The sequence below is a fragment of the Schistocerca nitens genome, chromosome 6 (assembly GCF_023898315.1).
Source record: "Schistocerca nitens isolate TAMUIC-IGC-003100 chromosome 6, iqSchNite1.1, whole genome shotgun sequence".
In the NCBI taxonomy this organism is placed as follows: Eukaryota; Metazoa; Arthropoda; class Insecta; order Orthoptera; family Acrididae; genus Schistocerca; species Schistocerca nitens.
This window is the reverse complement of record NC_064619.1, coordinates 361,745,452-361,766,658: the sequence shown is the minus strand read 5'-3', so window position 1 is coordinate 361,766,658 and position 21,207 is coordinate 361,745,452. Positions and strand designations below refer to the sequence as shown.

Genomic DNA, 21,207 nt, shown 5'->3' with positions numbered 1-21,207 from the left:
CGTATGAATCCCACGCCGGAAAGAAACATCGTTAACATTGCTGCAGATTTCACGCGTTGGCAATAATTTCGCGGCAAATCACACACAACGGTTCACTTTTCCGAAAACTAGCGCTTGCAATTGATTATGAATCAAGATACACTATCGGAATCAATTTCAAATAACTTCTTCATTCATTTATTGTTTTCTCAAATTCATTCCTCAGACATACAATTAGAAGACGAATAAGAACACCGCTTTGTCAATATACATTGGAAAACATTCATGTAGTTTTCTTCTGGGCACATGGGTATATAAATGAAAAACCAAAATAAATGTAATAACCGGATTTTGAACATGGGGCGGTAAGTATGAATGCGCCACGCTAACCCCTGTGTACCGCTTCAGTCTTATTAGTTCTTAAAAGACCCGTAGAGCACCTTGAAAGCTTTGACCGTCGTTTTTTAGAAACGGTCGAGTATCTATTGATAAGCCGAAACACGTTTTCGATTATTTTGACCCCTCTGCAGCTGGGCGAAGTTTCTGCGAAATCGGGTTATGGTACTTGCCGTGTTCTCGTCGTTTGCGTATCTTTGACATACACAGAGAAATGACACATTAATACTAAAACTTTATTACATTCTACAAACAAGCAAAGAACTCATTTCCTGCGGAATAATATGGTGTGGTGAAAGCGATCTAATTACTCAGTTTTTCTGAAAATTATATTGTTAAGATTTATATGAGGACTATTCTTTGACACCCTATTGGCCGTGAAATTAAAACCACAGTGAAAATCAGATGAACTATTGCCAGATATGTTGCGCAGTCTCTCTAGTATGCCGTCGATCGCATCACGTCGCATTATTCAGTTCTGAGAGCGCAGCGGACACATAAAGATGCCTAGAACAACAGTCTCCCACAAAGTGTGAAGTGCATGCTGTCATTCGATTTCTTCATGCTGAGGGGTTCCACTTGATTTCATGCACCCCACGTAATGTATCTGTCATATGTGACAGCAAATTGCAGCAATGATGCAAGGACTTCGAATAAGGATGTACAAACGTTCATGGTGCAAGTGATCAGGGAAGGAAGTGATTGTCAACCGATCACCTTGTTCAGCGAGTGGGACAGACAATTCGAGAAACTCATCTACGAGGGACAATCCAGAACAAGCAAAGGGAAACTATTCTTTGGTACACTGTTCGGAATTCTTGCTTCGGAATTCTGAAGTTAGGTAACTTTATTCTCTACTGTTGTGTGACGTTCCTAATTAGTAGTCACTTCACTAATATCTTTATTTCTTGCCATGGAGCCCCCTTCGGAACTACTGCTTCACAACACATGAACTGTCACTCACAAAACATACATCAGCCTCATCAGTATTCTCTTAATCTCTCCCCTTCAGCAGCGCAAACATCGGACGTACATCGGCGGTATTCCAAGTTTCGTCCCATTACACAGATAACACATGAAAGAATAAAACGAGGCCTAAAGGACTCTGTCAATAGTTGTGTAGAAATGCTCTTTCTTTTAGGAAACATGTTTCCACTCTCGACCTATTCGATACTGACAATTCCATGTCAGTTGAGGAGATGATTAAAATCCTCAACCTCAAGTAGTATTCGCCTCCTACGGTTATCAAAGAAATTGTTATCCAGAACATAGCTACGTTCAAATTACTAATCAACTGCTAGTTTAAGGTATAAATGTCGTTTATGCATTTTCAATAATACACAATGCACCAAACTGCTGTATTTTTCATCCCATGGCACAAAAAATTGCTAAGAGAACAAGACCAGATATTAAAAGGACCTCGTCAATAGTTGCGTAAATTACGAGTTACCAATTTTTTTTTTTTTTAAATACGGATAAGCGCGAGTAGCACTCGTGCACCGAGGATTCCGTACACAGTTATGTGTGTAGATGGTTCATCCAACCCGGCATTCGAAAATCTTGACAATTTTTACTTGTTATCAATATCGATGAAGGTGCGATATGGACCCCAGGTATTCCAAGACTTCCAAGAATTGTTTAGTTTTAACTTTTAACTGTGTGCTTTGTGTAATATCGCATTTAACATTGTAATTTTTCATTTATTTTATTAGTTTACTTTGCTATGCTAACTGCCTGTTGCATTTATGTCTCACAAACTCACTCGTGAACACCTATAGGAACTTTGCGTTGCCCTAGAATCATAAAATTTAGAAAAAACTCAAGGTTTCAAAGTACAAGTGTAGGTAGAAAGAAATTCGAAAATGATTAATTACACCGCCAATGGATCGTAGATCTTAGTATGTAATACAAATATGAACTTGAAATGTCTACCAGTTCCTGAAGAAACAAGGTGTTAACAAGCGGAGAGACAGACGAACGAATAGCAAATGTCAAAAAATATTTTTTCGTGTGATATAATTACAAACTAACAATTCTCGGATTTTTTCCATTAGCTGTATTGTGAAACTTTGCTTCTTGCCAAATTTCATGATTCTCGGTCAACGGGGGTGTTCTTTAGGTTTTGATGAAAGTGCTTGCGAATATCAATGCCCGTATCTTTTGATTGAATTGACTCAGAAGCTTAAATGTTTTAACACCAATGGACATACAGTTGAATACTTAACATAAATTTCAACGTGTTACCTCTACCGTTTGTGAGGTAAGGTGCTCGTGACTGGCATACAAATGAACAGTTAAGTGATCCTGTATGGATTCCATTTCTTGCCGATCGAGATACGGAATCCTAAGAAACACCCTTCTGACTGGTTTGATGCGGCACGCATGAATTCCTCTCCGCTTGTAGTCGGCGTCCCCAATTATTTTCTGGATGTATTCTAATCTCTGTCTTCCCCTACAGTTCTTACGCTCTAGTACCTTGGAATTTATTCCCTGATATCTTACCACATGTCCTAGCACCCCACCCCTTCTTCTTGGCAGTGTTTTCCATGTATTCCTTTCCTCGCCGATTCTACGTGGAACCTCCTTATTACTTATCAGTTCACTTTGTTCTTATGTAGCACCACATCGCAAATGGTTATATTCTCTTCCGTTCCGGTTTTACCACAGTACGTAGCCTCCATAAAAAAATCTTCGATGATGTTGTTTCACTTAGCTGAATTTCTGGTATTTATCTGCATATGTGTTTTGTAATTTAGCTCACTACGTCTTAATACATATTAATGTCAATCGGTACTCCAAGAATATATAAACTATATTTAATTTAATATCTACGTCGCGTGATATTGCTGTTGCGCAAGACGCTGAAGTACGCAAAATAAACATTCATGGGAATACGATGAACTCGAAAAGAGGTTTTCATCGTATTGAATTACACTGTCCAACAGAATTAAATACTTTTGTTCTTTGGGGTCCGCAGTGAAAATATGTCTTTTTATGACATGATTATTATGAATATCAACCAGCTACACTGCTCTGTAAGTTGTTTTTATTTCATATTTTACAGATCATTCACAATGAGCTCATTTCAGCATATTGCCATCATCAGGGGTTCAATACATACATTAAAAAGCGATGGTCTTAATTTAATGGTGTGTAACACGATCAGAAAGATTATAATACATCTTGGAGTGATTTTACCTTACATCTAATACCGTTGCCGTCATATCCTGTCTCTTTTAGAATTACTATTTTCTGCTTAGGTGTAAAGTGGAGATGTATACCTGATTTTACTTGGTTTCCATGTACGCTGTTTTTCTGACAACTTAGATGACAGCAGTTCAGCGATATTACACGTTTACATAGTTACCGTTATAAATAAGTAATGCGTGGAAATTCAGCTGCTTTTTTATTATTTTTATAGGTTTGTTTCTGCGCAATACAATTAAAGGGTCACTTTTTCGAAATGCCGTAATTGTCTCCGATTCCAACGTATAAGTTTTAAATTTCGCTCAAAGTTGCCTACAACCTCCCTCTGTAAAGGTGCAAAAGCGTGGCGCCTTGCAACGTAAGCCTCGCGCTCGACGACGCTTCGAACAGCAAGGTGCTAATACAGGCGGAGAAATGACCAGAGTGCAGCAGTGCATGTGACGTGTAAATAAAGTAAATGACGTCACACTAGCACCAAATTTCACCACAATTCTGCCCATGCCGCCGTGGGCGCGTCATATGATCGGAAGGTCTTCACAGCGCCTCTTACACACGTTTCACCCCGTCTTCTGACCCCTCTGCGATGCAGGTCAGAGTCACGACGCCCAGCGTTGAAATACGCCGAGGAAAACAGTTCAGATACAACGCCGCTCAGAATCTGCAAGAAAAGGCATCAGGGGTTTGCAAGAAGGACTTCGGTGAAGCCATCCCTTTCCCTGGGACATTGATTTCCACACATTTCGCGGTCTAAAACGACAGTTCGTAGTGCAATGAACAAAAGGACGACGTTCTTAACAGCCTTTGGCAACTGTACAACAGCAGAATACACCACATAAGACGGACTCTAGAGAGTTCTCTAATGTCCCTCCTTTGCGGTGTGTTTTTCTGTAGTTAAGTCGGCCGTATACCGCTTTGAGTAATGCAAGGGCAGTTTCTGTACATGGACTATCGCATGTACTTTTCACATTATAGCACGGATGGTTTGAAAATGGACTGAGGTTTTAGTCAAAATCAAGAAACAGAAAATATGTACTTCGCAGATTCAAGAGAAGTAAAAACATAGCTGAGAAACAAAAACTGAACGAAGCAAAAAGGTCAGCAATGAGAGATGCCTTCAATGATTTTGAAAGAAAGACGATGTCAACCGACCTGAGTAAAAACGCCAAGAGATTTTGGACGTATGTAAAATCAATAAGTGGGTCAAAATCATCTATTCATTCTCTCAGCGACCACACCGGTACCGAAACGGGAGATAATAGAGAGAAGGCCGAAATACTGAATTCAGTCTTCCGAAGTTGTTTCACCACTGTCCCTCCTTCCAATCGTCGTGGGAACGTCGAAATGGCAGATATTGAGGTAACCGATCGCGTAACTGCAAAGTACCTACAATCGCCTAGTAATGGAAAGGCGCCAGGACCGGAGGAGATACCTATTAGATTCTATCAAGATTATGCGAAAGAATTTGCTCCCCTTCCAGTCGTAATTTATTGTAGCTCGCTTGAGCATCGAAAGGTAGCTGACGACTTCAAAACAGAACAGGTCATTCCCGTTTTTAAGAAAGGCCGTAAGACAGATCCACACAATTATAGACCTATATCGTTCACGTCAATCTGTTGTAGAATTATGGAATATGTTTTATGCTCAAGAATTATGACGTTTTTGGAAAATGAACATCTCTTCCATAAAAATCAACATGGATTCCACATATAGAGATCTTGCGAAACTCAGCTCGCCCTGTTCCTCCATGAGGTCCACAGCGCAGTGGACATCGGCGCTCAGGTAGATACCGTGTTCCTTGATTTCAGTAAGGCATTTGACACCGTTCCGCATTGCTAGTTAATGAAAAAAAAATCGTTCAGTTTTGCGATTGGATTCAAGACTTTCTTGCAGATAGATCTCAACACATCGCTCTTAAAGGAAGAAAATCGACAGATGTAAAGATAATATCAGGAGTACCACAGGGAAGTGTGATAGCACCGTTTCTGTTTACAGTATATATACACTATGTGATCAAAAGTATCCGAGCACCCCCTAAAACCTAGGATTTTCATACTAGGTGCATTGTGGTGCCACCTACTGTCAGGTACTCCATATCAGTGACCACAGTAGATATTAGACATCGTGAGAGAGCAGAATGGGGCGCTACGCATAACTCACGAACTACTAACGTGGTCAGGTGACTGAGTGTCACTTGCGTCATACGTTTGTATGCGTGATTTCCACACTCCTAAACATCCCTAGCCCCACTGTTCCCGATGTGATAGTGAAGTGGAAACGTGAAGGAATACGTACAGCACAAATGCGTAAAGGCCGACCTCGTCTGCTGACTGACAGAGACCTCTGACAGTTGAAGAGGGTCATAATGTGTAACAGACAGACATCTATCCAGAACATAATACAGGAATTTCAACGTGCATCGGGATCCACTATGACAGTTAGGAGGGAGTTGAGAGAACTTGGATTTCATGGTCGAGCGGCTGCTCATAAGCCACACATCACGCCAGTAAATGTCAAACGACGCCTCGCTTGGTGTAAGGAGCGTAAACACTGGGCGATTGAATAGTGGAAAAACGTTGTGTGGACTCACAATGTGGCTATTCGATGGCAGAATGAGGGTATGGCGAATGCCCGGTGAAAGACATCTGCCAGCGTGTGTAGTGCCAACAGTAAAATTCTGCAGCGGTGGTACTACGGTGTTGTTCATAGATGGGGCTTCCACCCCTTGTTGTTTTGCACGGCACTATCACAGCACAGTCCTGCATTGACGTTTTAAGCACCTTCTTGCTTCCCACTGTTGAAGAGCAATTCGGAGATGGCGATTGCATCTTTCAACACGATCGAACACCTCTTCATAGCGCACGGCTTTTGGCGGAGTGGTTACACGACAATAACATCAAATGGTTCAAATGACTTTGAGCACTATGGGAGTTAACATCTTAGGTCATCAGTCTCCTAGAACTTAGAACTACTTAACCCTAACTAACCTAAGGACATCAAACACATCCATGCCCGAGGCAGGATGCGAACCTGCGACCGTAGCAGTCCTGCGGTTCCGGACTGCAGCGCCTAGAACCGCACGGCCGCCGAGACCGGCAACAATAACATCCCTGTAATGGACTGGCCTGCACAGAGTCCTGACTGAATCCTACAGAATACCTTTGGGATGTTTTGGAACGCCGTCATCGTGCTAGGCCTCACCGATCGACATCGATATTTCTCCTCAGTGCAGCACTCCGTGAAGAATGAGCTGCTATTCACCAGGAAACCTTCCAGCATCTGATTGAACTTATGTCTGCGAGAGTGGGAGCTGTCATCAAGGCTAAACGTGGGTCAACACCATACTGATTTCCAACATTACCGATGGTGGGCTCCATAAACTTGTAAGCCGTTTTCTGCCACGTATCCGGATACTTTTGATCACATGGCGCATAAATGATCTAGTAGAAAGTGTCGGATACTCTTTAAGGCTACTCACAGATGATGTGTATACCAACGTAGCAACGCCAGAAGATAGTAAGAATTTGCAGAACGACCTGCAGAGAACTGATGATTGGTGCAATCTCTGACAGTTGACCCTGAATGTAAATAAATGTAACGTATTGCACGTACAAAGGAAAACAAACCCACTACTGCACTGCTACACTACTGATGACAAACAGTTGGAGACAGCGACTGCCGTAAAATATCTAGGCGTAATTATCTAGAGCGACCTTAAGTGCAATGGACATATAAAACAGATAGTGGGAAAAGCAGACACCAGACTGAGATTCCTCGGATGAATCTTAAGGAAATGTAACTCATTCACGAAAGAAGTGGCTTAGAAGGCGTTTGTATGCCCGATTCTTGGGTATTGTTCATCTACTTGGGATCCCTACCAGGTAGGACCGATAGAGGAGATAGAGAAGATCCAACGAAGAGCGGCGCGTTTCGTCACGGGATCGTTTAGCTGGCGAGAGAGCGTTATGGAATTTCTAAACAAACTCCACCTGCAGACGTTACAGGAGAGGCGTTGTGCATCACGTAGAGAGTTACTATTGAAATTTCGGGACAACACTTGTCACGAGGAGTCAGACAACATATAACTTACCCCACATACGTCTCGCGTGTTGACCACGAGGAGAAAATTCGAGAAATTAGAGCCAATGCAGAGACTTACAGACAATCATTCCTCCCACGCAGTGCTCACGACTGGAACAGGGTTGGAGGGATCAGATAGTGTTACCGAAAGTACTCTCCGCCACACACCATTAGGTAGCTTGCGGAGTATGATGTAGATGTGAACCATCGCTGCTGTATTGCGTTGGAAAGGAGAACCAACACGCTGTTAAACATGCGGTCATAAATTTTTGGTTCATGAGTATATATTCAATACCTGTACCACAAATACAAAGAAAAGTGAAACCTAGCATTCGATGAATTTCTGCATCTAGTTACTCTGACGTTAATAAAATTCATTGAATATGAGTCCAGTACACAATTTACCTCGAACTTAATCCTCTTAAAAGGTAATACAGTTCCCTAAGGAACAGATGCATATACAACAGCAGCACTTACGCATGCTCAGTGTCCACTGTTTCCGCCCCCCCCCCCCCCCCTCCTTCGTGAGGTGTAATCTTCTGGCAGGCGTGGCGCTAGCCCATCCGTCGTGTCCCTGTGCCGCTGAGCTGTCTTTGATGTTTTCCGCACTCCCTAACGTCACTAGCTACCCACACTCCCCTAGAGCTTTGCGTCGTGTTACGTAGACGTGTCGGTGCCGGATAACTTTACACCAGCTGCCTCGATACCGCTGAGCAAATGAAATCGGACGAGTCGATGTAATCTGAGTGTATGTGTGTGTGTGTGTGTGTGTGTGTGTGTGTGTGTGTGTGAAAGCGGGAGGCGTGAAACGTGTCCTGCCGCTGATATCGAATGGCCTCACTGCTAGATCCTCACGTGTTATTTCTACATTGATGGAAGTTGTAAGACTTACACCATATAGCACCAATCCATTATTATCAAATTTTGTTGAAATTTACATCATATCACAGGTTTTAAAGAATTAATCTTTCATTTCATTCGGAACTGATGTTCAGCCTCAACGTCAATTTTAGGAGTGACCCCAACAGACATGAACATATTTTTCTTTTCTTTCTTTGTGGCATGGAAGCAAATAGCTTTCCCTTATCATCTTGACACGTTCTGCCACGAATGAAACAAATGCTATGTCATTCCATGAATATTGCTGGCTGGAGGCAGACATCCCAGACATGCTCTGTGGAAGATAAATCAGGGAACCAGGAAGGCCAATCAAAAACCCGTGCGTTTATCAAGGCCTTTGTGTACTATACTGCAATCAGGGGTTTTGCAATGTCCTGCTGGAATATGCCTGCTCATGAAGGATATGGCATCAGGGTTTACCATTCCGCCTTAGCGTGTGTGTTGGTTGGGACAATAGCTGTACCTATTGCTGGGGTCTCTGTGATCTCTCCTCTCGAGAGGCTGAATTAATTGTACCAGCTACCATTGTTCCCTAGTAGATCACTGCCCTGCTGATCTGTTCCAGGCGTCCGACATCGTTTCCTACAGCAGCTGTTTCGTATCCTAGTAAAGAACTGATTAAAGGGACAGCAGGTAAGCTATAGACCAATGAGAGTCACCAAGGACTGACAGTGCATCTATTCAGAAATGACACAGGAAGGTAGCCATGTCATAAGTCTCCTAACGTGTTGTTGTTGTTGTGGTCTTCAGTCCTCAGACTGGTTTGATGCAGCTCTCCATGCTACTCTATCCTGTGCAAGCCTCTTCATCTCCCAGTACCTACTGCAGCCTACATCCTTCTGAATCTGCTTAGTGTATTCATCTCTTGGTCTCCCTCTACGACTTTTACCCTCCACGCTGCCCTCCAATACTAAACTGGTGATCCCTTGATGCCTCAGAACATGTCCTACCAAACGATCCCTTCTTCTAGTCAAGTTGTGCCACAAGCTCCTCTTCTCCCCAATTCTATTCAAACTTCCTGATTAGTTACGTGATCTACCCATTTAATCTTCAGCGTTCTTATGTAGCACCACATTTCGAAAGCGTCTATTCTCTTCTTGTCTAAACCATTTTTCGTCCACGTTTCGCTTCCATACATGGCACGTATCACTTACAATAAAGCAGCCGTTAGACGATCAATGGACTTGCAGTAGGACAAGTCAAAAGGCAAAAAAATTCACACAACCAAAAATGTCTTCAGAATAACGACCAGTCCCTAAAGAAAGCCCAAAATGTATTAAGGGGAATCACCATAACAAAGAATCTAGTCATGGGTCAAGAATGTGCTCACAGTAACAGGGGTTGGACAATAAACTTGACCACACTATATATATCGATTTACAGTGCCGCTATCTCGCAGTACAAATACGAGTATAAGCCGCAGCCACCGTTGTTGTAGTGTGATTCTTAATTGGAAACATCACTAGCAACTCACGGATGGTTAATACAAGGCTACTCCCAACATATTAGAAGACAACACTTGCCTCAAAAAGTCGGTAACTACCGCAAGATGAAGCTCGCGATGTCGACGCCATTAGTGGCTGCAAACCGAATGGGATGGACAACTGCTTCCCGGACTATTCAAAAATTCTGTCGAAGAACTGCAGTGCACTTCGGCGGTATACGAAAAGGTCTTCGTAGCCAACCTAGCAGAAACTGGACGTGAAACGGTTCCTGCCGTTCTGACCGACTGGAACGGCCAAGTTCTTGCTTTAGAGTTGGCTGGCCCGAACTTGCGCAAATTGCCAGAATGAAGGAGACCTTGTATGTCTCCCACACCGCGTGGCTTCAGTGATGATTCGAAATTACGCCAAGGAACCAAGCTAGATTTCTCCACCTTCAGTGTTTTCTACGTGACATAAACAGGGAATGCCAAAATTATCCTGCGCCCTCCAGCAGATGATCCTCTACGTAGGTAGTGCCTTGAGAAAACTAGTTTAGCAGTTCAGATTGACGACTTATTAATTAATTGAACGACCGGTCTTTATTTAGTATCGATTAACTCGGAATCTTAGTGGGAGATGGAATCTGTGACCAGAATTAAAGAATTAATTTTATTATTCTCAGTCCCTTTGTGGTGTGTACTGTCTGGACAGACGATATGACCTCGCCACATGCACTATGTGCTTGACGAACTCACTGCATCACAAACCCCTCTTCCATAGTTGTCAAGACAGTCTTGTAGCTACATCTTATAGCTCTTCAGATGACTCAAAGAGTTGAAGAGGAATGGGTTTCGAAAATTGCTGCTTCTTTTGACCTTTCCCAGATAGCCTACAAAAACGTTATCTTCTATCTGAACTCCACAAACGGAAGCCACACTCATCGCTGAACAGCACAGAATGCCATTCAGTTTCCCAGTTGACTCATACCGTGGAAGTCTCTGTTGTCTGTGGTAATGGTCTCAGCGGTAAACGGCGAGTGACAATACGGGATCTCAACCCATCTTTCAGTGATGTTTTCTCCGCGTTTCGTGGTGACACTCGGGTTTCAGTTGTCGTCATCCGCCTGTTCGTTAGAGATAGTCGAACAAGCCTACGATCGTTTTATGGTGCTGTCGTTCTACGATGATCCTTGTTTACCATTCTTGCCCCACTATTGCCCTGGATTGATCTACTCATCACTGCTTCAGCAATCATTTCACTTCAAGCACCCTGTAGGTGCGATCTGTAAATACTAAAGCGCCAATTCCAGGGGTTCGATCATTCTGAATGACGGAACATAGCCTTCAGATACAAGTGCGCGCCCTCCAGGCGCGTGTGTTGTGATTTCTGCCCGAAAAATGCAGGAAAGTTACACGCAGTCGCCCCCAATAGCCATCGTGCACTCACACTATTCTTCACACATAGCAAAGGCTTTCTTCTGTGCTCATAAGGACGAAATTTTATTCAGTGTTTTATCATCATCCCTTACCATCTCAAGACTAATAATCACCAGAAGTCATCGATAGTCATAGATACAAAAAATAGGTGAAAGTTACAAGTTTGACCTAATAGACGTCATCTTGAGTGTTTCTCTAAAACTGTAAAGTTTGTTTGAAAACATGCTCAAGCAACTTTTCTTACAAAAAAAAAAAATCATAGCAGGTAAAACAAGTGATGATCTAGCGGAGTGTAAACAGTTGTAGTTCTCTCCCTATAGCTGTGTTAGTCCCGATGATCAAAAATTGACTCTCTATGTACCAGTCGCACAGGCTGAACGCAACGCTCCGGGAACAGATCCATCAAAGCAACGGTTCACACTAACAAGCCCTGGCAAACGATCAACACTTTGGCTACGGATCGTCATTCTGCATTTAAGAGGAATGGAAGGAGTGCGCAGATATGGGTGATGGTTCCAGAAGACAAATGTGCCGTCTTCTAACAACAACGTGCTACTACCGCCGTAAGTCCTTCGATACCTAGGAAAAGAAACGCGACTTGTTAATTCCAAGTAAATATATTCGGAAACAATTACAACGTTTAGTTCCTTAGTCTGCAGTAAAGATTTCAAAACTCAGACAAAAATATTAATGTCAGTTAATGTAGTGAATACGCTGTAAACATTGATATTGTGCAGTACCTACACATTCCTACTGAAATCATAAACGTGGATTGACCTGTTTTGGAAATTCTCTTTTATTAACATTTTTTGGAGTCTATCGTCGCATTATAGTGGTAGAGCAATCCATCAGTTTTTAAGTGGTGTGTGCAGCCTCCACATCACTCATTTGTCGAGGATTTATCTCCACTATACGCCATGTCGAGCCTGCACAATACGTCTTTTAACTGCAATTGTCTTTAAACAACCTTGTTTCGATAAATGTCTTTTATTAACGATTTTTTTCTTTTTGTAAAAGTATCGTGCGCCGAAGTCTTAAAGTGTAATTCAGACGGTTTAGTCCTTACATTGTGGCAACAGGGTAATATCTACATCTACATCTACGTGATTACTCTGCTTTTCACAGTAAAGTACCTGGCAGAGGGTTCAATGAACCACCTTCAAGCTGTCTCTCTACCGTTCCACTCTCGAACGCAACGCGGGAAAAACGAGCACTTAAAATTTTCTGTGTGAGCCCTGATTTCTCTTATTTTATTGTGATGATCATTTCTCCCTATGTAGGTGGGAGGCCAACAGAATGTTGTCGCAATCTGAGCAGAAAACTGGTGATTGAAATTTCATGAGAAGATCCCGTCGCAACGAAAAACGCCTTTGTTTTAATCACTGTCACTCCAACTCACGTATCATGTCTGTGACACTATCTCCCCCATTTCGCGATAATACAAAACGAGCTGCCCTTCTTTGTACTTTTTCGATGTCATCCGTCAGTCCCACCTGATGCGGATCCCACACCGCACAGCAATGATCCAGAACAGGGTGGAGAAGCGTGGTGTGAACAGTCTCTTTAGTAGACCTATTGCACCTTCTAAGTGTTCTGCAAATGAATCGCAATCTACGGTTTGCTCTACCCACAATATTATCTATGTGATCGTTGCAATTTAGGTTATTTGTAATTGTAATCCCTAAGTGTTTAGCTGAATTTAAAGCCTTCAGATTTGTGTGACTTACCGCGTAATCGAAATTTAGCTGATTTCTTTTAGTACTCATGTGAATAACTTCACACTTTTCTTTATTCAGGGTCAATTGCCACTTTTCGCACCATAGAGATATCTTATATAAATCATTTTGCAATTCGTTTTGATCACCTGATGACTTTACAAGACGGTAAACGACAGCATCATCTGCAAACAATCTAAGACGGCTACTCAGATCGACTAAAAATGTGGAATCAATTTGACATCCCCTGTCGATAGCACTCATTACTTCATGAGTATAAAGAGCTAGTTGTGTTTCCCCAAGAACAATATTTTATGAATCCGTGCTATGTGTCAATAAATCGTTTTCTTCGAGGTACTTCATAATGTTCGAATACAGTATGTGTTCTAAAACCCTACTGCAAATCGACGTTAGTGATATAGGCCCGTAATTCAGCGGATTACTCCTACTTCCCTTTTTGGGTATTGGTGTATTCAAAATGTTCAAATGTGTGTGAAATCTTATGGGACTTAACTGCTAAGGTCATCAGTCCCTAAGCTTCCACACTATTGCACCTAAATTATCATAAGGACAAACACACACACCCATGCACGAGGGAGGACTCGAACCTCCGCCGGGACCAGCAGCATAGCCCATTACTGCAGTGCCTTAGGCCGCTCGGCTAATCCCGCGCGGCGGTATTGGTGTGCCTTGAGCAATTTTCTAGTCTTTAGGTACGGATCTTTCTGTGAGCGAGTGGTTGTGTATAATTGCTAAATATGGAGCTGTTTTATCAGCATATTCTGAAAGGAATCTGACTGGTATACAATCTGGACCGGAGGCCTTGCCTTTATTAAATGATTTAAGCTGCTTTGTTACACCGAGGATATCTACTTCTATGTTTCTCATCTTGGCAGTTATTCTTGAATGGAATTCAGGAATATTTACTTCGTCTTCTTTGGTGAAGGAGTTTCGGAAAGCCGATTTTAATAACTGTGCTTTAGGGGCACTGTCATCAGTGACTTCATCGTTGTTATCGCGCAGTGAAGGTATTGATTGCGTCTTACCACTGGTGTTCTTTATGTATGACCAGAATCTCTTTGGGTTTTCTGCCAGATTTCGAGACAGAATTTCGTTATGGAAAGTATTGAAAGCATCTCGCATTGAAGTACGCGCTATATTTCGAACTTCTGTAAAACTTTGCCAATCTTGGGGATTTTGCGTTCTTTTAAATTTGGTATGCTTTTTTCGTTGCAACAACGATCTGACCCGTTTTGTGTACCATGGGGGATCAGTACCATCACTTATTAGTTTATGTGGTATATATCTCTCAATTGCTGTTGATACTATCTCTTTGAAAACATTCCACAACTTTCCTGCACTTACATGATCAGGTCGGAAGTAGCGAAAACAGTCTCTTAAGGGGCTCCGGAACGCCCTATGCTTGCAATGTTAAAATAACGCTTATAAATTACATCTTTCCTCACAAAGTATTTGAGGTAGGAAGTTGAACTTTTTACAGATTATTTATTGGAATATGGGCTACAACTTAACATAGGTATTTTACAAAATTTTAGTTCAGTTATTAAAGATGATTTTTTTTCAATTGTAATGAAAATTCACAACATTTTTTTGCAATTTTTTATTTATATATTCAAAAATATACAGTTTTTTGGAAAAAGGCTGTGTTAAATTATGCAGAAGGTATTGTGTAACATTTACTGAAAGTTTGAAACAAATATGTTTGGAAGATTCTTAGAAAACATGTAATTAGTATGAGAAAATAAAAGTTTTGGGAATCGAGCGACAAAGATTGGATTAACTTTTTAGTGCATTCCAGGTCCATAGGATGGATTATCTTCATTCTCTGCAAACTCCTCCTCCTCCAGCTTCCTCTTGTTCCTCCTCCAGTTTACTCTTGCTTGTATTTCTAGACTCTTTACAGCCCTGTCTGCAGCCCGAAGGCGTTCCTTGTCTAAAGCAAGCATCGCTCGTACCATGTTAGAACCTATCTTCATTCCCATATTTCTAAATACCTTGCACCTTACAATATTGCCATCATTGAAAGTCGCAACAGCATCATACACACCAAAGTGAAGTGTTTCTATTCCAACAAATACAGTCTTGGGGATTCTCGACCATATAACACTATTTACACTTTCATTGGGGTTTTGAGTTTTTCCGTGAATACACTTTTTCAACTGTTCAGGTGCTGCTAAGTCTCTGAAAATAGGTTTTATCACCTCCATTATTGCATGAGGCAGACTATGCTTATGAGTGTACACTTCACCAGTTAGCAATCCTTTGTTATATTTACACCAACTGTCTTCTTCTTTGGGACACAAGCTATGTTGGGGATTTTCATCGGTTGAAGAAGTATGAAAAAAAAGAGCCCAAACAGCCTTCTTCATTTCGTCGACACTTTGTGTATTTTGCCTAATAGCCATTCCATAATAGTTCTGTATTTTGTCAATTACACTGTCAGTTAACCTTCCCTTCCCATCCAACCCTTTACCATCACTGAGTTTTTGTTTTTTGTACGAAGCTTTCAGTCGCCGAAGTCTTGTTCCCATTCGCTTCTGTACGTGTCCAATACACTCAAATTTCTGCACTACAACATCATCACCATAGGGCTTCAGTCCTTGAACATGTTTGAAACTTTTAGAATCACCGTCACCAAGGTAATTAACATATCGCACTTTATCACACGCCTCAGAACGCTGGAATATACTGGCAACACCAGCCACTTCCATTCCTCCACTACTGCCACTATAGTTAGCTTTGCAATTATTTTCATGTGTACCTTTATATTTTTGTGGACATCTACAATACATTGATATTACTGCTACATCTAAAACTTTCCCTGTATACATACTGGTGGCAGATACTACACCATGAAGAGATGTGTGTCCCCGTTTATGCCAGGTACCATCGAACGCTGCAGTCAAATCTCTGTTACCATTATTTTCCATTACTGCCTCTTCCACAGCGTTCTTCAAAGATTCTATACAGACATCTTCTACTTTAGACCCTATTAATTTATTATAGGCCGTAAACTTGGTTGGGGGATTTGGAAGATTCATGATGCCACAGAAAATTGCACCTGCAGTAGCACCCTTACCAACTGAACGCAAGGAATAAACAAATCTAATGTTGTGTTCGTAGATTTTGCTACCATTTCCTTCAGTTGCAGTTACTGCAACACTGTTCCAAAAGGTGGTCATGTATGAACACTTATCACATTTCAGTTGTATTTCATTAGCAAGTCCTACGTGCTTTATTATGGAGTGTTCCAGACCAACTTCACTACAATGAATACATCTTACACAGTTTGAAAAAATTCCTTTGAGAACCGACATATCAAATATTTCATTCACATCCGATTCGCCCATAAAACATTCATAGTTTTCACTCATTGAACCAAGCTTCTTCTGTGAAGTATTTTCTTTCCCACTTTGACTGCTATGGGCAGGTGTACTTGAGAGGTTAGGTTCACCCACTTGGTTATCGTCTTTATTGTTTACAGTAATAGCACATACCTTTGGCTTTCCAACATTTCTCCTATTCTTAAAAGCCTTCAGAGGATTTCTAATAACTTTACTTTTACTCATTATTATACTTCAACAAAACAGAGACTCAAGAAACAGAGTTAATTACGAATATTTTCGAGATAACGACAGAGTAAATAAAAATGGAACAATCGACAATCACACCAGCGATATATATTGAACCATCACAGGTTAGCCACAACACATACTTTATCTCACATCACTAAAATGTACCTGATGAACACGGACGTTAATAATAACACCATTTGACAGCAGTTTAACAGCGCCACAGTGGGTCACGCCCATGTAGAACACATTTCAAAAAAAATTTAAAAATAGTTGTAGTCTTCGGAATTGAATAAATTATATATCTATTAAAAGGTAATAGTCTGCAGATTCAGAAAACGCAAAAAAGTAAAAATTGAACTTTTCATGATTTTGAGCCTTTCCGTAGCCCCTTAAAATGGCGTTAAGAGCATTTTTATCAGCTTCTTAAATAGATATATTTTGCGTTTCTTTTTGATGGTCGTAGGTGTTACGGTATTCAGCCTAGCAGCAGCTGCCTTGTGGTCGCTTACCCCTGTATTCGTCACAATACTCACTATTTGTCCAGGATTATCTGTTGCTAAAAGGTCAGGTATACTTTCGCAACCATTTACGCTTCGAGTGGCCTCATGAACTAATTGTTCAAAATAATTGTCTGAGAAAGCATTCAGTACAACTATTTCTTCTGAGTCGGAGGGTCGGTAAAACGATCCAATTAATAGTTTAGTCCGATTATCAGGTATAACCTCTACCCATACTATTTCACACGAACTATCTACTTCAATTTCGCTACAAGGCAAACTACCTCTGACAGCCTTAAATACTCCACCACCAACTGTATTTAATCTATCCTTCCTGAACACTGTTAGATCGTTTGAAAAAATTTCGTGAACTTATTTCCGGCTGTACCTACAACTATTTGAGCTTCAGTGCTTTCTATTAGAGCTTGGAGCTCTGGTTCTTTCCCAACACAGCTACGACAATTTACAACTACAATACCAGTCGTTTCTACAACTATCTTACTGTGTTTTACCTGCCCACTTTTAAACGGACGCGACTTCTGTGGTTCCCTGAGACCCTCTAACCTAAAAAACCGCCCAGTCCCTTTCACACTGAATCAAGGATATGGATGTTGGGATTTTTGAATATTTGTGGATACTGCAGCAAAATTTACTATCTAGGTAAATGCCTAACAAAATTGCAGAGCACTTTCGTTCATTTTCTCCATCATGAATACTGCTAAAAAAATACAATTTGTTCAGTTTTATTGTTACTTAGTTTCAGCCTTTTTTCCTGATAACATTTAGCTGCCTTTTCCATGATGATGTTGTTCAATTGCCTGATATCATTCACATAATTATGTGATGCAGTGAAAATTGTCATCATCCTAAATCACGCATTTATATAAATTTGTCAGATTATTAACACACGCAATAAATAAGAAATGTGCCAACACACAGCTTTGGGGGGGAATCCAGATAAATTTTGTTTGAATTAACAACTACGGTATGCTTTCTGTTTGTCAGATATCATTAGTAGTGCTGGTCCTGATTTAGTAATTCACTGCTTTCAAGTTTCTTATTTAAAATATTATGTGGAACATTGCCAAAGATCTTGGTTAGATCTAATTGAGTACCGTAAGTGTCCTCTCTGCTTTAAAAGCCGTGGAGTACTGATAATAAAATTTCTTGAAATGCCTTAATTGTTGACAGTCCGTTTCGGAATTCATACTGTGCGTTGTTCACCAGGACGTTACACTCAAAAAAATTGTTTAATTGGCCTTTCACTATAGCTTCAATAATTTTCGATTTTGTTGGTAGCATTGCTACAGGCTTGTAATTTTAGGGTAAATTTCTCTCATCATTTATTCGTTTTAAAATGTAACAGTGGAATTCCTAACGTATATACCATTTTCTAAGGATAAAATTATAAAAATCAAAGATATCTTTATTTCTGGAGTTGTACAGTGATTTGACTATCCTTAGGATAGACCAGTTTTGAGGTTCCAGTGTCTCTCACATACGTAGCAACAATACGCGTTAATGAAGACACTGTTTTGAAGAACTGTAGGTCACAATTGGACAAATCGATCATTTTATTGGATAATAATAAATTCATATACGGAGTTGGTTTGTTTTTCTTTAGACGTATTAAAACTGGCCTTTTAGTGCAATGTACGAAGTTGTATAAATTTTTATTTCAGTGCAGCTATTTTGCCAATTTAAAGATTTCATTCAAACCTGTCATCTTACCGCAGTACCTGGGCAAGTTGACGTTGACCACAGACCAAAATGACTGTAGTATTCAAAATTGAAGACATTTTTGTTTCCATAATGTACTACCTAACCTGTCGCAGCGCATGCGTATCTATAGGTTTGTTATGATGCTGAGTAACTAAGCTATTGCACGTGCAATAAGGTCCGCTGCTCTCTGCCTTCTGGCTGTTCGGCTAAGCATAGCTCGTGCTATGCGCCCTCCCCAAACAGCCTTCACGCACGACGCGGCGACACCAGCAGCGTCGCTGGCGAGCGTGCGTGTGGAGGGTCGTAGACAGGAAAGCGTATGTGTGTATCGTGCTACTCGAGTAGCTACACGCTGTACGTGTACAGTATGTGGCACATTTTATAGTTTTCAACAAGATTTTTGTTCACTGATGTACTCTCTAAAGTAGTCTATGTTCTTCCTCAGGGTTCCAGTGCGATAGATGTTGTGGCCCGGTGGCGCAGTGGTTAACGCAACTGCCAAGTAAGCAAAAGGTCGCGGGTTCGAGTGCCTGTCTGGCCCATATTATCATACACAACCGTCGATTCAGCATGAAGTCCCGATTCAGCTGATGTCATTAGTTGCTTCCTTTCCCTTTCCTTTCTTCCCCCTCCAATTTGCATAATAAATACAGATGGCTGGTCATGTTTTAGACTACTGTCCAACGCAGAGTCCAGTGTTCACTGCACCACATCTCTCGTGACGTTATCACCGAAAGGGAACGTAAAACTGTGATGCTGTCACGATCCTGATGCCCCTCAACTAACACTTTGTCCCTTGCTATGCGACAATTACCATCGAAATGTCTTATATCGGTAGTCCACACTATATAGAAGTGTGCGCTTTGCAACCAATCATTGCCTCAATATCTCAAAAGCTAGAGCTACATGTGACAACATTTTTCCCCCAAAAAAATTTTCTATATCTGTAACTTGATGGTAGCGTGACATCACCAGTACGAAACGTCTATAGCAGGAGAGTCATTTTCGCTGAAGACAAAATGGTTCAAATGGCTCTGAGCACTATGGGACTTAACATCTGAGATTATCAGTCCCCTAGAACTTAGAACTACTTAAACCTAACTACCCTAAGGACATCACAGACATCCATGCCCGAGGCATGAAAACTTTTCTGTGGAATTCGTCGACAGCAGACGTTTCCAGCCAACTAGAGGAGTTCCCTGTGTTTCCTGTTGCAGATGGTTGTGGAGTTCAATGCCCAGGTGGCTCTGTTCCGCGACCTGCTGATCCACGTCGGACAGCCCAAGGACTGCCCAGACCTGAGAGAGCGCATCCGCAAGCAGCGCAGGACCTGCGTGGAGACGTGCCGCCACACGAGTCAGCTGCTGCTTCCCGCAGTCCGCAGGTAAGCCCCTCAAAACATGGGCGCCACCACGAGGGATTACTTGGGATGCGTTCTTAAAGAATAACGCAGAAACGCACTGAAAACTTTTCCTGGAGTACCACTGCCGCGGCTTATGGCAACAACCGCCAGCGTTAATGTAGGAGAAGCCGAGGGGCGAAACCAGAAACCTATCTGATACTGATGGGCAAATACCAAAAATGCAGACGCTCACCCTGAAGGTCTCAGAAAGTGCACATTTACCCCTGGAAATTCGCGAAGTCGGAGCAAGAGTTGCTGTGAATAGCTGCCGCCATAGAAGTTGGATCCTCTGCTGGACACATTGAGGCTCTATCTCTGCTGTAAGCACAGGAGACATCAACTCATATGAGTTGATAGCCCAGCAGTCTTTTAGGCAAGGTGAGCAAGGAACTACTAGCGGGGTGATCACTACGTCAAAGGAGGAATGACTGCAGCCAACTCCAGTAGCACCAAGTCCCGCACAGGCAAGTTTAGTTAACGCTGTTTCCAGCATAAAATGGCAAGGAACGCGCCCTCGCGGAGACCCCGAAGGAGACAGGCGTACTTAGTATAGTTATGCGGTACACTCCGAAACATGTGACACACGATTGATCGCCTATCTTCAGCACGAAATAATCTACAGAAGAGAAATCCAAGCGTTAATAAGGTTTTTTCTCAATGGTAGTTTCACTGGATGTCAGAACTGTTGGGCTGAGTCTCTGACTGTCGGCTCCCAATCAAAGCCATTCGTGTTACGTCTCTGCTTCATTCTTCCGTAGTAAATAATATCACCACAACATTCATAATAAACGTGGAGCAGATGTAGACCGCTCGCAGAGTGTAAGAGGACTCACAGACCTTATGGGATAGCAATTTC

The 21,207-nt window shown here is 41.7% G+C and overlaps 1 protein-coding gene across 1 annotated transcript in view; it reads left to right on the top strand.

The window, feature by feature from the left end:
- The window catches only part of LOC126262905 (uncharacterized), a 318,098-nt gene that overhangs the window by 239,345 nt on the left and 57,546 nt on the right, over positions 1 to 21,207 (top strand). Inside the window, exon 2 of the mRNA XM_049959809.1 lies at positions 20,167 to 20,333. Coding sequence (XP_049815766.1) covers positions 20,167 to 20,333 — 167 coding nt within the window. The remainder of the gene's footprint in view (positions 1 to 20,166; positions 20,334 to 21,207) is intronic.